The sequence below is a fragment of the Nuphar pumila genome, chromosome 10 (genome assembly GCF_984573655.1).
Source record: "Nuphar pumila chromosome 10, dmNupPumi1.hap1.1, whole genome shotgun sequence".
In the NCBI taxonomy this organism is placed as follows: domain Eukaryota; kingdom Viridiplantae; phylum Streptophyta; class Magnoliopsida; order Nymphaeales; family Nymphaeaceae; genus Nuphar; species Nuphar pumila.
Window position 1 is genome coordinate 104,511,106 of NC_143258.1, and position 19,737 is coordinate 104,530,842.

General features: G+C 36.5%; 1 protein-coding gene across 1 annotated transcript in view; it reads left to right on the top strand.

Moving 5' to 3' along the window:
• The window catches only part of LOC149827743 (protein SPIRRIG-like), a 53,714-nt gene that overhangs the window by 28,974 nt on the left and 5,003 nt on the right, over positions 1-19,737 (top strand). The window contains exon 15 of the mRNA XM_090019592.1: positions 96-3,149. Coding sequence (XP_089875718.1) covers positions 96-3,149 — 3,054 coding nt within the window. The remainder of the gene's footprint in view (positions 1-95; positions 3,150-19,737) is intronic.

Consider the following 19,737-nt stretch of genomic DNA (forward strand, 5'->3'; position numbering starts at 1 on the left):
TTGCCCTGAAATTTTTGCTGGAGATGCACAATCTGAATGTTGTGATTTTATTTTTCTTGTTGCTTTTCCTCAACTGATTAGAATCTGCCTTCCAGGGCTGCTTCTGCATTGAAAATAACAAATAATATGACTCTGCGGACATTGGAGGACAAGAACTTGACTGATTCTGATGACACACATAGCTCTCAGAACACATTCTCCAGCTTGCCTAATGAGCAGGAACAATCTGCCAAGACATCCATAAGTGTTGGAAGCTTTCCTCCAGGCCAGGTAAGTACCAGTTCAGAAGATTTGGTTGGAGTGCAAAATGTCATGTCTGAAGATGATGGTGACAAAAGAATCAGTCTTCCCAATCTTAATTCAGGCTTGCCATCTGTGGGTGGTGATGAACATGACAATGGATGTATCCTTAAGCAGCCACCTAGGATAACATTTAACTCTCAAGAACTTGTTATACAGCTGAATGATGAGATACATAGTCCCATCCTGCCAGGAGATTCATTCAGTTCTTCATCTTTAGTTGTGCCTGATTCCCCTGCTTTGTCTGAAAAATCTAATTTCAAGATTGGTAGTTTCACACCAACTTCTTCACCAATAGTTGCATTGACATCTTGGTTTGGTAGTGCTGGACTTTCAGATAGTAAAGCACAGCTTACTGCTACTCCATCTATGGGTTCTTCTGGGAGTGAAATGGAATCATCACAAGACGTCAAATCTAGCTTTCAAGGATCCTTGGTTGTGAATATGCTTTTTACGGTTAATCCACAGCTTTTGTTGGAAATGGATGATGCTGGTTCAGGAGGAGGTCCATGTTCTGCATCAGCTAGTGCAGTTCTAGATTTCATTGCAGAAGTGTTTGCTGATATAGTGACAGAGCAAATTAAAGCTGCGCAGGTTATTGAAGCCATTTTGGAAACTATTCCTTTGTATGTTGATGCAGAGTCTGCACTTGTTTTTCAGGGTTTGTGCCTGAGTAGATTGATGAACTTTTTGGAGAGACATCTCCTACGTGATGATGAGGAAACAGAGAAAAAGCTTGATAAGAGCCGCTGGTCTGTAAATCTTGACACCATATGTTGGATGATTGTAGATCGTGTATATATGGGTGCTTTTCCTCAGCCTAGTGGTATTCTGAGAACTTTGGAGTTTTTATTATCTATGTTACAATTTTCCAACAAAGATGGACGCATTGAAGATGCTACACCTCCAGGAAAGGGTCTCTTATCCATTGGAAGAGGAAGTAGGCAGCTTGAGGCATACATACACTCACTCCTAAAGAATACAAACCGCATGATAATGTATTGTTTCTTGCCCTCATTCTTGAGCACAATTGGAGAGAATGATTTCCTGTCAAGAATTGGTTTCCAAATTGAACAAAGAAAAAATGTTTTGACAAATCCTGCAGAAGATAATGCCACCAGTATTGATGTCTCCACTGTCTTACAGTTGCTAATTGCTCATCAGCGACTTATAATATGTCCTACTAATCTTGATAATGATTTGGTTTGTTGTCTCACCATAAACTTGATATACCTTCTTCGAGATAGAAGACGAACTGCACAAAACATGGCAGTGGATATTCTGAAGTATCTGTTGTTGCACCGCCGTGCTGCCTTAGAAGAATTGCTTGTTTCCAAACCAAACCATGGGCAACACTTGGATGTTCTGCATGGAGGTTTCGATAAACTATTGACTGGAAGTTCTTCAGCCTTCTATGAGTGGCTTCATAAGTCTGAACAAGTTGTCAGTAAAGTCTTGGAGCAATGTGCTGCTATAATGTGGGCGCAGTACATCGCTGGGTCAGCAAAATTCCCTGGTGTTAGAATAAAAGGCATGGAGGTGCGCCGTAAAAGAGAAATGTTACGGAGATCGCGGGAGGTGTCAAAATTGGACTTGAAGCACTTTGAACAGATAAGTGAGCGGAGATATGCACTAGAACTGGTTCGTGAGGCAATGTCAACTGAGCTGAGAGTTCTTCGTCAAGATAAATATGGTTGGGTGCTTCATGCTGAAAGTGAGTGGCAAGCACAACTTCAACAGCTTGTACATGAGAGAGGAATATTCCCAATTCAGTCATCCTTCTTTACTAAAGAACCTGACTGGCAACTCTGTCCCATTGAAGGACCATATCGAATGCGTAAGAAACTAGAGCATTGCAAATTGAGGATTGACACCATCGATAACATTCTGAACAAGTTCCAAGATGTGATAGATGATGGACCGGCCAAGGAGAATGATGTTGATTTTGAAAAGAATCCAGAGCCATTTTTTCACATTTTATCTGGTGATGCGGAAGAGAAGTGTTTTGATGGGATAGACTATGATGACTCATTTTTTAAAGAAGCAGAGAAATTTGATGAAGGGGATTCCTCTTCTGCTCAAATTGGATGGAATGATGACCGTTGTAGCAGCAAGAATGAACAGAGTTTGCACTCAGCTCTTGAACTTGGTGTCAAGTCAAGCTCATTTTCTGTTCAAATGACAGAGAGTATTAATGCAAGATCTGATCTAGGATCTCCTAGACAATCTTCCTCAATGAGAGTTGATGAATCAAAAAGTGCTGAGGACAAAACAGAGAAAGAACAGTATGACAATGGTGAGTACTTAATCAGACCTTATCTGGAACCACTAGAGAAGATAAGGTTTCGCTACAATTGTGAACGTGTTGTTGGACTTGATAAACATGACGGCATCTTTCTAATTGGGGATCTTTGTTTATATGTAATTGAGAACTTTTACATTGATGATGCTGGATGTATATGTGAGAAGGAACGTGAGGATGAACTCTCTGTGATAGATCAAGCTTTGGGTGTGAAGAAGGATGTTACTGGCAGCTCAGAGTTCCAGTGCAAGTCTCCTGCCTCTTGGGAGATGACAGTTAAAGCATTGGTTGGAGGAAGAGCTTGGGCTTACAGTGGTGGTGCTTGGGGAAAGGAGAAATCATGCAATAGTGGGAATCTGCCTCATCTGTGGCGAATGTGGAAGCTTGATAGTGTTCATGAGATTCTAAAACGTGACTATCAGCTGCGTCCCGTTGCAATTGAAATATTTAGCATGGATGGTTGCAATGATCTGCTGGTTTTCCACAAGAGAGAAAGAGAAGAAGTGTTCAAGAACTTGGTTGCAATGAATCTCCCAAGGAACAGCATGTAAGTATATGTGTTAACTTATTCCTGTGCTTTGCAGAATCTGGTATTGAAACATGGACATCTCAAGTATACTGGTTTGATGGATGCGTGTAATGAAATAGGATAAGGGCCCACACACACCTCACAATAGGCACAAACATGAGCCAGAATGAACACAAACACAAGGGCCACTAAGGGCCAATGAGAGGGTACACACAATCTTTAAAAAATAAATATTTTATTGAATGTCAAATGCACAAATAATGCATAACACAAAAGGGACAAGAGATCCCATCTGCAACAAGGAAAAAAAGATGCAAATATAGCCGTTGGGAGGCCCCGATGGCTATATTGGTCAAATGACCAAAAATACCCTCAACAAAAATTAAAAACTACCTCAGCCTAAAATGCATTCTAAAATAAATAAATAAATTTATATATATACATAATACATATGGTTTCTCATACATATATATGTGTATATATATCTTAACACCTCCATCAAACTCAATATGTCACTAGGGAAGAACCTTGGTGAAGAAGTCTGTTGATTGATACTCAGATGTCACATATGGCAATGAAATGGTCTTCTATAAAATCTTTTCACGAACCTGGTGACAACATCTCTATATGCTTGGTTATCTCGTGGAACATATGATTGCCCTGGGATGTAAATTGCACTTTTGTTATCACAACATAATCAAGGTCCTGTTGTGTGAACTCTCAAGTCTTATAACCGTTGCCTCAACCACACTAGTTGAAAAGTAGTAGTCACTAGGGGTGGCAAAACCTGACACGACCCGCCAACCCGACCCGTTTAATAAACAGGTTCGGGTTGGGCTTAAGCCAACCCGTTTAATAAACGGGTCGACCCGCGTAACCCATTTATTAAACGGGTCGGGGTCGGGTTGGGGGTATGCCAACCCGCCAACTTGGCTGACCCGTTTAATAAACGGGTTAGGCGGGTGGGTCAACCCGCCAACCTGACCCGCGAACCTGAGAACCCGTTTACCCGACCCAACCCATTTATTAAATGGGTTGGCGGGTCATGTCGGGTTACCCGTTTATTAAACGGGTCGGGTTAGTGTTTGCCACAACCGACCCGTTTAATAAACGGGTCGGGTTCGGGTTGAGGTATGCTGACCCGCCAACCCGTAGGGTCGACCCGCCAACCCGACACGATTGCCACCCCTAGTAGTCACCATAGCCCGATACTATGCTTTTGTTGAAGATAAGGACGCATTTTGTTGTTTCTTGCATTTTCACGATATTAAGGAGTCACCTACAAAGGCAAAAACATGTGGTTGAACGATGATCATTTACATATCTTCCTCAATGAGAGTATATCTAATAATTCTCATTACAACACTAATGTACTGTAGTAAGAGAATGCTGAAATTGACTGACAGAATGAATGACGTGCAATATCCGGTCTGGTGATAGAAATATAAGTTAGCACTCCAATTATCTGTCTATATGGAGTTGGATCCTCCAAAGGTTCTCTATCGTTTTTCTTCATTTTTGCATTTATAACCTCTAGAATATCAACCCTCTTTTCATCAATAATTCTCGACCGAGCTATTATCTCAATTACATACTTAGTCTATGACAAGAGATAACTACGAGGTAAGTATGCTACCTCTATACAAAAAAAACAAAGAATAAAACAACGAAGAAAAAAAAAGATTTGTCATATCAAAATTAGCCTTAATGATATCTTTGATATAACTAACTCCTTGCTTGTTACTATCAGCGATGATCATATCATCAACATAAAGTAAAAGAATCACCATACTTGTGTCAGAAGACTTAATAAACAATGTCGTATCAATATAACATGATCTAAATCCTAATTAAACCATCACACTACTAAAACAGTCATACTAGACCTTAGGAGCTTGCTTTAAGTCATAAAAGGCTTTACACAAGCTAATGACCTTTTCATGTGCCAATTTTAATCCTGGAGGAGGTTCCATATAAACTTCTTTATGAAGTATCCTATTAAGTATTACTGAGAAAAAAATTTCTTCATAGGTTATCTCATATTCTTGACTATATCCTTTGGCTACTAACCTTGCTTTGTACCTTTTCAGCATAGTCACAAATATCAGTATCGACTATATCTCGGAGAGACTATTTCTTGCTATTATAGGTTTGGTGATAAATCTCGAAAAAATCTTACAGCTTAAAAAAATAAAAATAAAAATTAAAATAAAAATAACAAACATAAGTAAGAAAATATCATGTTTAGATAATACAACAACAACTACGCCTTCATCCCAAAACAATTGGGGTCGGCGATATGAATCATGTTTAGATAATAAAATACATATATAATAAAAGAAATAAATAAAAATGCAAAATAAAAAAGAAAAACACATTTAAGATATAGAAAATAAATAAAAAACTAACAATAATTTATAATATCGTGATATTATCATGAGAATATCATGATATTCTCATGATAATATCACAATATTTTCAAAATATCATGATATTTATCATTTGCTGAAAATACAGCGATAATATCACAATATTTTGAAAATATCACCGATATCTGACTATGCTTTCTAGTGATCCATCACATTTTGTCTTGACTTTGTAAACCCATCTACATCCAGAGAGTTTCTTTTCTAAGGGTAGTGATTGAATTTTTCAAGTTTTAGCCTTTTCTAGGGCTTCTAATTCGTTGTTCATGACCTCAATTCATTCTTGGTGGTTGCTAGCCTTATTAAATGAAGATGATTCAAAATATGAGTGAATGACCATGAGACATAATCTATATTTTATTTCAAAAGATTCACAGGACATAAATCTACTGGGAGCTTTGGATATCCGTATTGATATTCTAGTGTTAGGTTGATCTAAGTCTTGGTTTTAAGAATATTTCTCTAAGGCACATGGAGGGTGATCAACAACATGACATGTATAAACTTGTATGTCATTATGAGTTTCATCCACATTTTCATGAACATCATTATCTTAAGTATCATAATTATCATTCTCATGCATATCATTATCATGAATGCTATTATTGACATTCTCATGTATATCATTATCATGATCATCATCAATATTGACATCATGCTTATTGACTAGATAAGAAAGAAAGGAATACTCATAATTTTCCTTAGACTCATTTTATCAAATCCATTTTCGTTTTTAGGAAAAGAAATGTTTCTTGAGACATAAAGTTTATCCCTTTTAATATCATAATATCTATATCCTTTTTTAATTTCTGCATATTCCAAAAGCACACAAGGGATAACTTTTGCAAAAAGTATATCATTTTTATAGGTAAAGACAAAGTATTTGCAACAAAAAACTCTTAACCTTTTGTAATCGAAAGAGATTTTAAATTTTTTTCGATGGGTGAAACATTTTAAAGTGTGGTTGAAGGCATTTTATTGATTAAATAAACTGCCATAAGAGAGGCATCAACCCAATTTTTTTTTGGAACATTCTTTGAAATAAGCAAGGTCCTTGTAGTTTCACTAATATGTTGATGTTTTCTTTTGGTTAAGACATTTTGTTGTGGAGCATTGAGACAAGATTTTTGATATGATTCCTTGATGATCAGGGTAGTTTTTAAAATCATTAGATAAAAATTCTCCCCCAGGGTCGGATGGAATTTTTTTTGAAATTTGCTTTGAATTTATTTTTAACAAGTTTGAATTTTTTTTTGAAAACAAGTAAATACTTCAGATTTGATTCTAATTATCTCCAAGTGTGCGTATTATAATCATCAACAAATATAACATAATATGAGACTCCTGTTTAGACATTACCGGCGTCGGTCCCCATTCATCCGAATATACTAATTCAAATGGTTCCTTAGAAACAAAATTGCTAGATCTGAAATGTAATAATTTTATTTTTCCAAGAATGCAATCTTTATAAACCAGATCTTTTTCATTACAATTTTCAAGAAACACAAACACGTATAACTTTGACATACTTGAATGTCTTAATCTCCTATGACAAATTTCTATATCTTTCTTTTTAACATAACTATAAAAAGTTTGATTTGGTAAGAATAAGTTGTCCATGAAGTAGAGAACCCCTCTTTTATGTCTTCGCCCAATCGGCTTCCGAGATAGGAGATTCTACACCAAGAAATCACTAGGTGAAAATGTGATCTTACATCCATGGTCAATAATTTGAGAAACCAATAAAAGACCAATAAAAGATTTAAATTCAAGTTTGACACTACTCTAACATTTGGAACATAAAAGTTTTGGCTATTTTTCGAAAAGTCATTTAAAGTACCAAAACTTTTGATTTTTAAGGAAGTTTCATCAACAGTAGAAACATAGAAATCAGTCGGATGATTATAACATTCAGATAGTATGAACTCATTAGGAGTCATATGGAATAATGCGCCAAAATCAAGAATCCAAGAATACTTACCAGGATCAATGCATGTGGACACCGTGCCACTGGATAGTGAAGATGATTGATTCTTGAAAAGCGGTTATAGGGTCCCTATCAGTTAGGAAAGAGGCATTAATGCAATGCTTTTGGAGCCTTCATCAACACTACTTTTCTCAAATGAAGGTCCCACATATGCTACTTTCCTTTTTTTTCCCTCTCCAGGCAAAAATGTTTGATGTGGTCTGGTTCATTGCAATAGTGGCACACTATCTTCTTCTTGGTCTCTTGTTCATTGGAGGACCTCTAAAAATGAGGAGGCTTGTAAGTACGTGTGTTGGTTCCCGACCTAGACATGGCCAACACAGAATCCTCCTCTTTGGTAGCATGTTTCTTTAGTTTATTCTCTTCTATAGTCAATTCTTTAAGTGTTTCTACAATAGAGGGAACACCTCTTCTATGGAAAAGGGTGGACTTAGTACCATCAAACTTGGGCCTAAGATCATTAATGAATTGATAAAAGTGCTTTGCCTTTATTTGCTTCTTGCGGAGCTCAATGTCCATAGGACAATGCCACTTGGGCTCAAGAAGGGCTAGTTCATCCTAAATGAAGGATAAGGCATTATAGTATTTGCTAGAATATATATATATATATATATATATATATATATATATATATATATATATATATATATGTGTGTGTGTGTGTGTGTGTGTGTGTGTGTGTGTGTGTCCACAGTTCAGGGGTATTTTGATCTTTTGACCATTGTGTTGCCCCCTAGGGAGCCTTTTTTTGTTTTTTATTTTTTATTTTTGTGTATATTGTTGTATTGTCAAGGGCATTCTTGTCCTTAACAATTACAATAGTCATATAGCTGTTGGGGGCTCCCAAAGACTAGATTTCTAGCCGTTGGGGTGCCCCCGACAGTTATATATTGGAGCTACTCACTCTCCTTTGTGTATAAATATAGGCCTTTGACCCTTCTTGTATTTTAATGCATTTTATGTGCAATTCCCAATAAAGACATTATTATTATATTGTGTGTTCATTTCTCTAAGCCCATAAGTGGCTAATGTGCTTGTGCTTTTGGCCCTTTGTGTGGGTGTGTATTTGCCTCTTGCTTTATGTGTGTGAAAAGTTCGATATTTCATTACATGGTATCAGAGCCATTGTTTTTTTATCGTGGTAAAAGCGTACTCGTGTGGACGTGAGATCGTGGACTCGTGGTGCCAAAAAAAATTTTTTGCTCATTTTTTTCATCTCTATTTCTTGCTCTTTCTCTTCTTTTACTTATAGAAGATGAACAAGAAGTGACCACCACCATACCCGTGAGGCTCAATGACTCAAAGTATGTGATATAGACATCCATAGTGAAACACAAGATTTGGGAAAATGGCTTATGGGGTTTGGTGGATGGATCCGAGAAGAAACCAAAACTCGTGCTCACCAAGAATAAAAAAGGCAAAAAAATTGCACTTTAAGGAGATGAGATGAATAACGATTACTGACTATGAAAAGAGATGGAAGGAGTGGAAGGTGGGTCATTCCAAAATCATGTAATGACTCATTAATAATGTTGAAATAAAGAAGTGTTCTAGCTTAGCAAAGTTTGAATTTGCTAATGATGCTTGAAAATATCTTCAAGATATATATTCTTTAAGAGATGTAGCCCATATATGTAATTTCCAAAAGAAAGAAAGATTCATGACCCAAGAAGATATGAGCATAAGAGAATACTACAATGGTCTCTCTCTTTCCTTTGTAATAAATTGACTCTCTTGAAGCCTAAGTGGCATTGCCCACTTGACATTGAACTTCGAGAAAAACAAATCAACTCAGATCCTTTTGATCATTTCATAAATGGGCTTAGGCCCGAGTTTGAAGGAACTAAATTGACCCTTCTTCGTAGAGGAGGTGTTTCTTTCATAGTAGAAACTTTAGAAGAACTTGTAATGAAATATGCGAAAAAGCAAAGAGTGCACTAGGCACTTACAACATCCACTAATGAACAAACAACAAGGGCTAATACCCAAACCCATAAGAGACAACACAACATAAAAATATAAATGTCTCTTATTGAAAGAGAGAGAGCTCTCAAGAGTGAGAAATACAAGAGGGGTTCACCCCTATTTATACACAAGAGAAGGAGAGGGGAAGGGCCAAGAGGCCTTAAAAGGAGAGCCACATAGGGGGCTCCCCATGTAGTCGTTGGGAGCCCCCAACGGTCACAAATGTGACCGTTGGGGGCCCCATCGACTACATGGAGGGGCCCCTTTTGTGTGAGCAAAAAAACAAAAAACAAAAAATATGATTTACAAAAAATAAAGAGAAAAATAAAATAAGAAAAACAAGTACCCCTATCGGGTACTTGTGAAATGACAAAAATACCCCTATCGGGTATTTTTTATATATATATATATATATATATATATATATATATATATATATATATATATATATATATATATATATATATATATATATATATATATATATATGAATTACATGTATTTTAACACCCTCCCTCAAGCTTTACGGGGATATAACCGAAAGCTTGTTAAGAAGAAACAAAAACCGAGGAGCCGCAAGAGCCTTAGTGAAGAAGTATGCCAATTGGTACTCTGATGTGACGTAAGGTAGTGCTATAGTTCCTCTTAGGTATTCATCACGAACGTAATGGCAGTCCATCTCAATATGCTTAGTACGCTCATGGAAGGTGTGATTGCTTGCAATATAGATTGCGCTTTTGTTGTCGCAACACATCTTCGAAGGAGTAGAGATGACAATGCCCATATCACTGAGGAGGCTTCTTAGCCACACAAGTTCCATGGTTGTAGTGGCCATAGCACGATATTCTGCTTCCGTCGAGGACAAGGATACTTTGTGTTGCTTCTTGCATCTCCACGAAATCATAGAGTCACCTAAGAAAACACAAAATCCGGTAGTTGAGACTCGGTCATTGGGATTTCCTCCCCAATCTGCATCAGTATAAGCAATTAAATCAAGTGACGAGGCAGAAGAAAGAAAAACTCCCTTAGTTATGGTATTTTTGATATATCTGACAATCCTTAAGACTGCACTCATGTGCACGGTTGTAGGTGCATGTTGAAACTGACTGACAGAGTGGACGACATGAGCAATGTCTGGCCGTGTGATGGATAAGTAGGTTAGAGACCCAACAAGTTGCCGGTAGGGAGTGAGATCCTCGAGAGGTGTTCCATCTTCCAACCTTAATTTTGCATTGATGACTTCTGGGGTTTCTGTCTTCTTATCATCGGAGATACCAGATTTGGAACAGATGTCAGCAACAAGTTTCATCTGAGAGAGAATGTACCCTCGAGGAGAGTACGCCACTTCAATTCTTAAAAAATATCTTAAGAAACCAAGGTCAGACATATCAAAATTTTCTTTCAAAACCTTTTTAATATCATTAATGACTTGCTCATCACTTCCTGTGATGATCATATCATCAACATAAAGTAGTAAAATAACTACTGAAGACCCTGCACTTTTCACAAACAAAGCAGTGTCAGTATAACATGAACAAAAATTCAAACTTGTCATTACATTACTAAATCTATCATGCCAAGCCTTTGGGGCTTGTTTTAAACCATATAATGCCTTTTTAAGTTTGAGAATCTTATTTTTACCAATACATACTCCAGGTGAGGGATCCATGTAAACTTCTTCATTTAATTCGCCATTTAGAAATGCATTCTTAACATCGAGTTGATAGATAGGCCATTTTTTCACTGACGCAATAGCAATAAGAGTCCTAACACTAGTCATTCTAGCAACAGGTGCGAAGGTTTCTTCATAATCTATTCCATATTCCTGAGCATATCCTTTAGCTACTAACCGTGCTTTATAACGTTCTAATGAACCATCGCTCTTGGTTTTAATTTTGAAGACCCATCTACATCCTATTGATTTCTTTCTGGTAACGAAGTTATTTCCTAAGTTTTTGCTTTTTCAAGGGCACTAAGTTCTAAGTTCATGGCTTCAACCCATTGAGGAATATCTTTGGCCTCATTATAGTGTGAGGGTTCATGAAATGAATGCAACGCAATTAGACATGCTCTATATCTTGGAGTTAGGGACTCATAGGAAACAAACCTATTAGGAGGATTGGAGATCCGACTGGATCTCCTTAAAGAGGTTTCTTCTATGTTGGATCCTTGAGAGTATTTTTCTAAGGCGCTCATCTGAGATTGTTGACCACGTCTAACATATGTTTGGATTGGTCTATTATTCTCATCTATAACATTATCAAGAGGAATTTCCTCTAGGTCATTCAAAGACACATTAGAGATTTCCTCTTCTTGAGGAGTCTCATCTTCTTGGGATAGAAGATCAAATAAAAAAGTATATTCACTTTCGTCAATATCTTTAGTTTTCACAAAACCATTTTCATTTCCCAAAAATGTTACATCTTTGGATACATAGAGTTTGTTATTTTTCAAGTCAAAACATCTAAAACCCTTTTGATTTTCTCCATAACCCAAGAAAACACATTCAATAGCTTTAGGAGATAATTTGTCCCGTTTATGAGTAAGGACAAAACATTTACATCCAAAGACTCTTAATCTATTGAAGTCGGGTGTTCTTTCAAATAGTTTTTCGTATGGAGATGTATTTTGTAAGGATGGAGATATCATTCTATTTATTAAGTAGGTTGAGGTTAAGGCCGCTTCGGCCCAAAAATTCTTTGGAATTTCTTTGGAAATAAGGAGTGTCCTAGTGGTTTCCATGATGTGTCTATGCTTTCTTTCGGCCAAGCCGTTTTGTTGGGGAGTCCTAGGACACGATCTTTGATGACAAATTCCATTTACTTCTAAATAGTTTTGAAATTCATTTGATAAATATTCTCCACCCGAATCGGATCTAAGAGTAGAGATATTACTTGAAAACTGATTTTTAACTATCATATGATTTTTTTTTGAAAAAGTCAAAGACTTCGGATTTTAAATTGAGGAAGTAGATCCATACATACCTAGTGTAGTCATCGATGAAAGTGACGTAATAAGAGTACCCTCCTTTAGACATGACGGGAGAAGGACCCCAAACATCCGAATGGACTAACTCAAAAGGTCTTTTGGACACAAAGGTTCGGTTTGGAAAAGGAGTAGATTTCATTTTGCCAAAAATACAATTCTTGCAAACAAAATGTTTCTCATTACAAAATTTCTTTCCAAATGGAAAGGAGTACATTTTTTAGAAACTTGGATGTCCAAGTCTTTGATGCCAAATATCAATATTTTTATCTTGGACATGGTTACAAAAAGAGTTAGTGGGGAGTTTCAAGTTGCTCATGTAATAGAGATCTCCCCTCCTATGGCCTTGCCCAATCAGCTTCCCGGACCGGAGATCCTGTATAGAGTAATCCTTAGTTGAGAAGGAGATTTTACATCCATGATCACATATTTGAGCAACAGAGAGGAGATTTAAATTAAGTTGAGGTACAACTCTCACGTTTGGCACAAAGAAATCTTTTGAAAAGTTTAAGGTTCCAAAACTTTTTACTTGTAAAGATGTACCATCGGCAGTTGAAACATAGGAGTTTTTATAATTATTACATAAATCGGAAAGCTCATTTTCAAGAGGGGTCATATGAAAGGAAGCTCCAGAGTCAAGGATCCAAGACGACATACCTGGAGGAGAGGAGGAAGCTACGGCGGCACCCGAAGTTGATGGAATCTTGAGTAGAGTTTGTAGTGCTTCTGATAGTTGAGCAAGAGAAAAAGAGTCATTTCCTTTGATTGATTCCTCTTTCTTTTGAGTAGCTTCTTCAACGGAAGCAACCTTATTTTTCGGTGCTTCATTCAACTTAGGGCAATTAGGTCTTATATGACCCGGTTCTTGACAATGATGGCAAATGACTTTTCTATAATTGCTATTATAGTTATTTTGTCTTCCAAAATGTGGAGGTTTGTAAGTTTTCATGTGGTTGCCGGGTTTTGATACGGCCAAGACATCATCTCCTCCTTTAATCATGCCAAGACGGGTTTCTTCTTGGCATATTTCGGCTATGGCATCTTCCAAGGGAAGAGGCTTTGATCTATGTAAGAGGGAGGATCTAACTTGCTTATATTCGGGCCTAAGCCCATGTAAAAATTGGAAAAAGTGTTCTTTTTCCATTTGTTCTCTCCTTAATTCCACATCTATACTAGAAACCCATTTTGGTTCTAGTAAAGATAGCTCATCCCATAGAGGGCCAAGAGTGCTAAAGTAGTCCCTAACACTCATTTCTCCTTGCTTGATAGTCCGGATTTTTTCTTGAAGAAAGAATTGACGAGCAAGGTCTTTTTGGGTAAACATACCTTTCATGAAGAACCATGCTTCATTTGCCATCCGAAATTTGGCAATGTTGGCGCAAATCTTGAGCTCCACATTGTTCATGAACCAAGCAAGAATCTTGGCATGCTTACTTTCCCAATCTTCTATTTTAGATTGATGATCTTCAATGGCCTTCATGCGGGCATCTCCTTCAAGAGCTTTCTCTTGATCACCTTCCATCTTAGTTAGTTGAAGTTGCGGTTTCGGAATAGTGCCCATAACGTATCCCCAAAGCTTTTTCCCCTTGAGGTTGTTTTCCATGGCGGCGGCCCACATCATGTAGTTGGAGCCATTGAGCTTGAAGGAGAGATCAATCTTTTGTTCTCCTTCCATAATAATCACTTACAAGAGGATGAAAAGAAGAGAGATATAACAAGAAAAAATATAGCTACACAACTAGCTATATTAAGAAGAAGAGCATACACAAGGCTCTGATACCATGTAATGAAATATGCGGAAAAGCAAAGAGTGCACTAGGCACTTACAACATCCACTAATGAACAAACAACAAGGGCTAATACCCAAACCCACAAGAGACAACACAACATAAAAATATAAATGTCTCTTATTGAAAGAGAGAGAGCTCTCAAGAGTGAGAAATACAAGAGGGGTTCAACCCTATTTATACACAAGAGAAGGAGAGGGGAAGGGCCAAGAGGCCTTAAAAGGAGAGCCACATAGGGGGCTCCCCATGTAGTCGTTGGGAGCCCCCAACGGTCACAAATGTGACCGTTGGGGGCCCCATCGACTACATGGAGGGGCCCCTTTTGTGTGAGCAAAAAAACAAAAAACAAAAAATATGATTTACAAAAAATAAAGAGAAAAATAAAATAAGAAAAACAAGTACCCTTATCGGGTACTTGTGAAATGACAAAAATACCCCTATCGGGTATTATATATATATATGAATTACATGTATTTTAACAGAACTAACTATGAAAGAAAATAGATTGAAGAAAATTTATCTATCAAAGAAGAGAAATTGGTGCTTGCTATGTCAAGACTCAGGAATCATACAAAAGCATATAGGCCTCCTTACTTTGGAAGAGGCCAAAATGACTATATAAAGAGCTCAAGTGATCATGGGAAGAACTCAAATAACTATGAAAGAAATTCTAGTGACTATGAGTATAAGAAAAGTGATAAGATAATATTCTACTTTTGCAAGGAACAAGGCTACATCAAGTTGCCCAAAATGAAGAAATGAAAAGAAGGTGCCCTCTATGGTAGCATCAAGTGAAAAGAGTGATATGGATGAAGATTCCAAGAATGTCTCATTTGCTTAACTCATGAAAATCTTTCAATCTCTAATCAAAGGTCAATCTTTCTCTCTCTTCGATGTGGTCGTATCAACATGCGTGGACTCCAGTAAGAACTCTTGGATTCTTGATTCCGGTTTCCTTTTCCATATGACTCCAAATGTTTAATTAACTTAAATGATTTTTATGTTTAAACCGCCAATGAAACATCTTTAAGTACTTCTGAAAATTCTTCTAAAAATAATAAAAAAATTTATGTTCTAAACATTAGAGTAGGACCCAAACTTAACTTAAATCTCTTATTAGTTTTTCAAATTACCGACCATGGGTGTGAGGTCACCTTTTCATCTAATGATTGCTTGGTATAAGATACCCAATCTAAAAGTTGATTGGGCGAGGCCATAGAAGACGAGACCTCTACTACATGGACAACTTAGAACTATTAAATCAAAATTTTTGTAGTTTTGTTAAAAAGAAAAGTATTAAACATTGACATAAGAGATTAGGACATCTGAGTATGTCAAAAATGCATTTTTGCCTTTTCTTGAAATTGTAATGAAAAGGATTTGACTTGTGAAGATTGTATACTTGGAAAAATGAAATATCTACCTTTTGGAAATAGCCAATTTGTATCTAAATAACCTTTTAAGTTAATACATTCGGATGTATGGGATTGGCACCGATTATGTCCAAAGGAGGAGTTTCTTATTATGTAATTTTTGTAGATGATTATAGTAGGCACACATGGATTTACTTTCTTAGACTCAAATCCGAAGTATTTGAATGTTTAAAATTTTTTCATAATTATGTAAAAAATCAATTCAAATCATTCATTAAAATATTTAAATATGATTCCGGAGGAGAATTTTTGTCAAAAGATTTCAAAAAATTTCTTGATTAATAAGGGATTACTCATTAAAAATCTTTCCCTTACACCCCACAACAAAATGGGTTGTCCGAAAGAAAGCATCAACATATTATTGAAACCACTAGGACTCTTCTAATATCAAAAACTGTTTCAAAAAAAAATTGGGCCGATTCCGCTCTTAAGACGATTTACTTAATCAATAGAATGCCTTCCACTATTTTTGAAAACACTTCTATTGAAAAACTATTTAAAATTCTTCCTGATTATTCAAGATTAAGAATCTTTGGGTGTAAATATTTTGTTCTTTTCAATAAAAATGATAAACTTTTTGCTAAAGCCATTCATTGTGTTTTCCTAGGCTATGCCGAAAAGCAAAAAAGATTATTGAAAATGACAAGCTTTACGTCTCAAAAAATGTAACTTTTCTTGAAAATGAAAATGGTTTTGAAAAAATTGAGTCTAAGAAACCATACGAGTACTCTTTTTTGTTTGATCTAATGAATGAGCATAATAATGATAATATTAATGAAAATAATTATATTCATGATATGCATGAGAGTGTCAATGGTAACACTCATGATGATCATGAAGATGATATGCCTCTTGTTGAACTCACAATGATCTTCAAACATATTCTCGCCATACACAAAGCCAACCACCATGTACATTAGAAAGGTATACACAAAGTCAAGACATAGATCAATCAAGTCTTTAGAAGATCTGCAAGGATATCTCAAGCACCTAGAAGTTTTGTATCATATGAGTCATTTGAACCCCACTATAGGGCTTGTCTTATAGCCATACATTCTTACGTCGAGCCCTCTTCCTATAATGAGGCTAAAAATCATCATGAAAGGATTGAGGCCATGAATAATGAATTAAAAGCCTTAGAAAAGGCCACAACTTGGGAAATTCAATCATTACCTGTAAGAAAGAAAACTATAAGACATAGATGGTTCTATAAAGTTAAAACCAAAAGTGATGGAACACTAGAAATGTACAAAGCTAAGCTAGTTGATAAAGGGTATAGTCAAGAATATGTGATAGACTATGAAGAAACCTTTGCCCTAGTAGCTTGGATGACCACAATTCAAACTCTCATCACCATAACATCTATTAAAAAATGACCTATCTTTCAAATGGATGTCAAAAATGTATTTTTATATGAAACCCTTAATGAAAAAGTCTATATGGAACCTCTACCCGGGTTAGGTTTGACATATGAAAAAGTTCTTCGATTACGAAAAGCCTTGTATGGTTTAAAACAAGCTCCTAAGGCTTGCTATGATTGATTCGGTGATGTGATGGTTCAACTAGGTTTTAGATCTTGTTATACGGATACTGCTTTGTTTGTTAAGTCTTTTGATGCATGTATAGTTATATTACTGCTTTATCTGGACGATATGATTATCACGGGAGGTGATAAATAGGGAGTTAGTCATATCTAGGGTATTCTCAAAAAGAACTTTGATATGATAGATCTTGGTTTTCTTCGATATTTCTTGGGATAGAAGTTGCTTACTCACCCCAAAGGTATTTTTTGTCTCAGACTAAATATGCAGCCGAGATAGTTGAAAGGTCAGGCCTTACAGATGAAAAGATGGTGGACACGCTAGAGGTCATCAATGTGAAAATGAGAATATATTATAGAGAATCTCTGAAAGATCCCACTCTATATCGCTAAATGATTGGCGCCTTATCTTATATTTTCATTACTCGTCTTGATATTGCGCATGCTATTAATACTATTAGTCAATTCCAACATTCTCCTACTACAGTACATATGAGTTGCAATGATAATAGTTAGATATGTTAAAAATACTATTAATCATGATTTATTTTTGTCATCCTTATCTCCATTAGATGTTATTGCATATACTTAATTTGATTGGGGAAGAGATGTAAATGATCATCGTTCAACCACTGGTTTTTGCGTTTTTGTAGGTGATTTGTTGATATTTTTGAGGTGTAAGAAACAATAGAAGGTGTCCCTTTTCTCCACAGAAACCGAACATCATGCTATGGCCACTACGACTTTTGAATTGGTGCGGTTACGACAATTACTCGAAGGCTTGAGGGTTTCCATATTTGCACCCTCAAGATTATGTTGTTATAATAAGAACGCCTTTTATATCGCGAGCAATCATACATTTCATGAGCGAACAAAACATATCAAAATGGATTGTCATTATGTCTGTCAAGAGCAGCGTTTTGGAAGCGAGAAACGTTGCGCTTCCGAAACGTGCGGGGAAGCTTCCCTTTTTTTTGGCAAGCGCACTTCCCTTTTATGGAAAACACGCTTCCCCCACGCTTCTTCTTTTTTTCATTTATTTATTTATTTTTTCTTCTTTTTTGCTTCCTAGGTCGCTTTCGGTTCGCTTTCTAGGTCGCTTCCGAGACGGTTCGTGATTCACTTCTAAGTCGTCCCCCGCTTCCCGCTTCCTAAAATTTTGAAAGTGCCTCGCTTCCAGCTCCCGCTTTCCGTATCGCTTCCCGCTCCTGCTTCCTCGACTGACAACCATGGTCAAGAGTTTCTAAAGAAGACCATCACTTTACCATATGTGCCATCTGAATATCAACTGACAGATTTCTTCACTAAGGCGCTACCATCTCTCAGATTGTACTTTCTTCTTGACAAACTCTTAGTTGTCGTTCCGTGATTTTGAGGGGGGATGTTAGAATATAGGTAGTTGTTATATATATATATATATATATATATATATATATATATATATATATATATATATATATATATATATATATATACATACATTCATACATACATACACATATGTGTATCCATAGTTTAGGGGTATTTTGGTCTTTTGACTATTATATAAGTGTCGCCCCTAGGGAGCCTTTTTTTTGGTCTTTATTTTTCTTCTTTTTTATGTACATTATTATATTATCAAGGGCATTCTTGTCCTTCTCCATTACAATAGTCACATAGCTGTTGGGAGCTCCCAACAACTAGATTTCTAGCCATTGGGGAGCCCCCAACAACTATATCTTTGAGCTCCTCACCCCCCCTTGTGTATAAATATGGGTCTTTGACCCTTCTTGTATTTCAATGCATTTTATGTGCATTTGATTCCCAATAAAGACATTTTTATATTGTGTTCATTTCTATGAGCCAATAAGTGGCTAGTGTGCTTGTGCTTTTGACCCTTTTTGTGGTGTGTATTTGCCTCTTGCTTGAGGAGTGTTAAAAGTTCGTGATTTCATTATAGTATTCACGTATGCTCATATCCTCTTGGGTCATAGTCCTTTGTTTTGAAGATTGCACATATGTGCAATATCTTTTAGAGAATACATGAAGGTATTTGCATGCATCACTATAATAGTTTTGCCAAGTTCGCATAAATAATGGTTGTCATTTTTGGTGAGGACAAACTTTGGTTCCTTTTCGGTACTATCGACCAATCTTCATAGCCCTTTGCCCCAAATGTGATGTTTCCCAATAGAAGCTCACATTAGATAATTGATATCATTGAGCTTTACAAGAATGTCGGTGATAAACTCACGATTTTTCTCCATGGTGAAGAGCAAGATAGTAAGCAAAAAATGAATAGATGGTGGATGGCAACACTTTTTAAACACACGATCACAAAAGCACTTTGGTTATAAGAATCAAGAACTCAAGGCTCTAATACCATGTAATGAAATATGATAAAGGCCCACGGACACCTCACAAGAGGAACAAACACAAGACACAATGGGCACAAGCACAAGGGCCACTAAGGGCCAAAGAGAGGGCACAAGCACAAGGGCCCA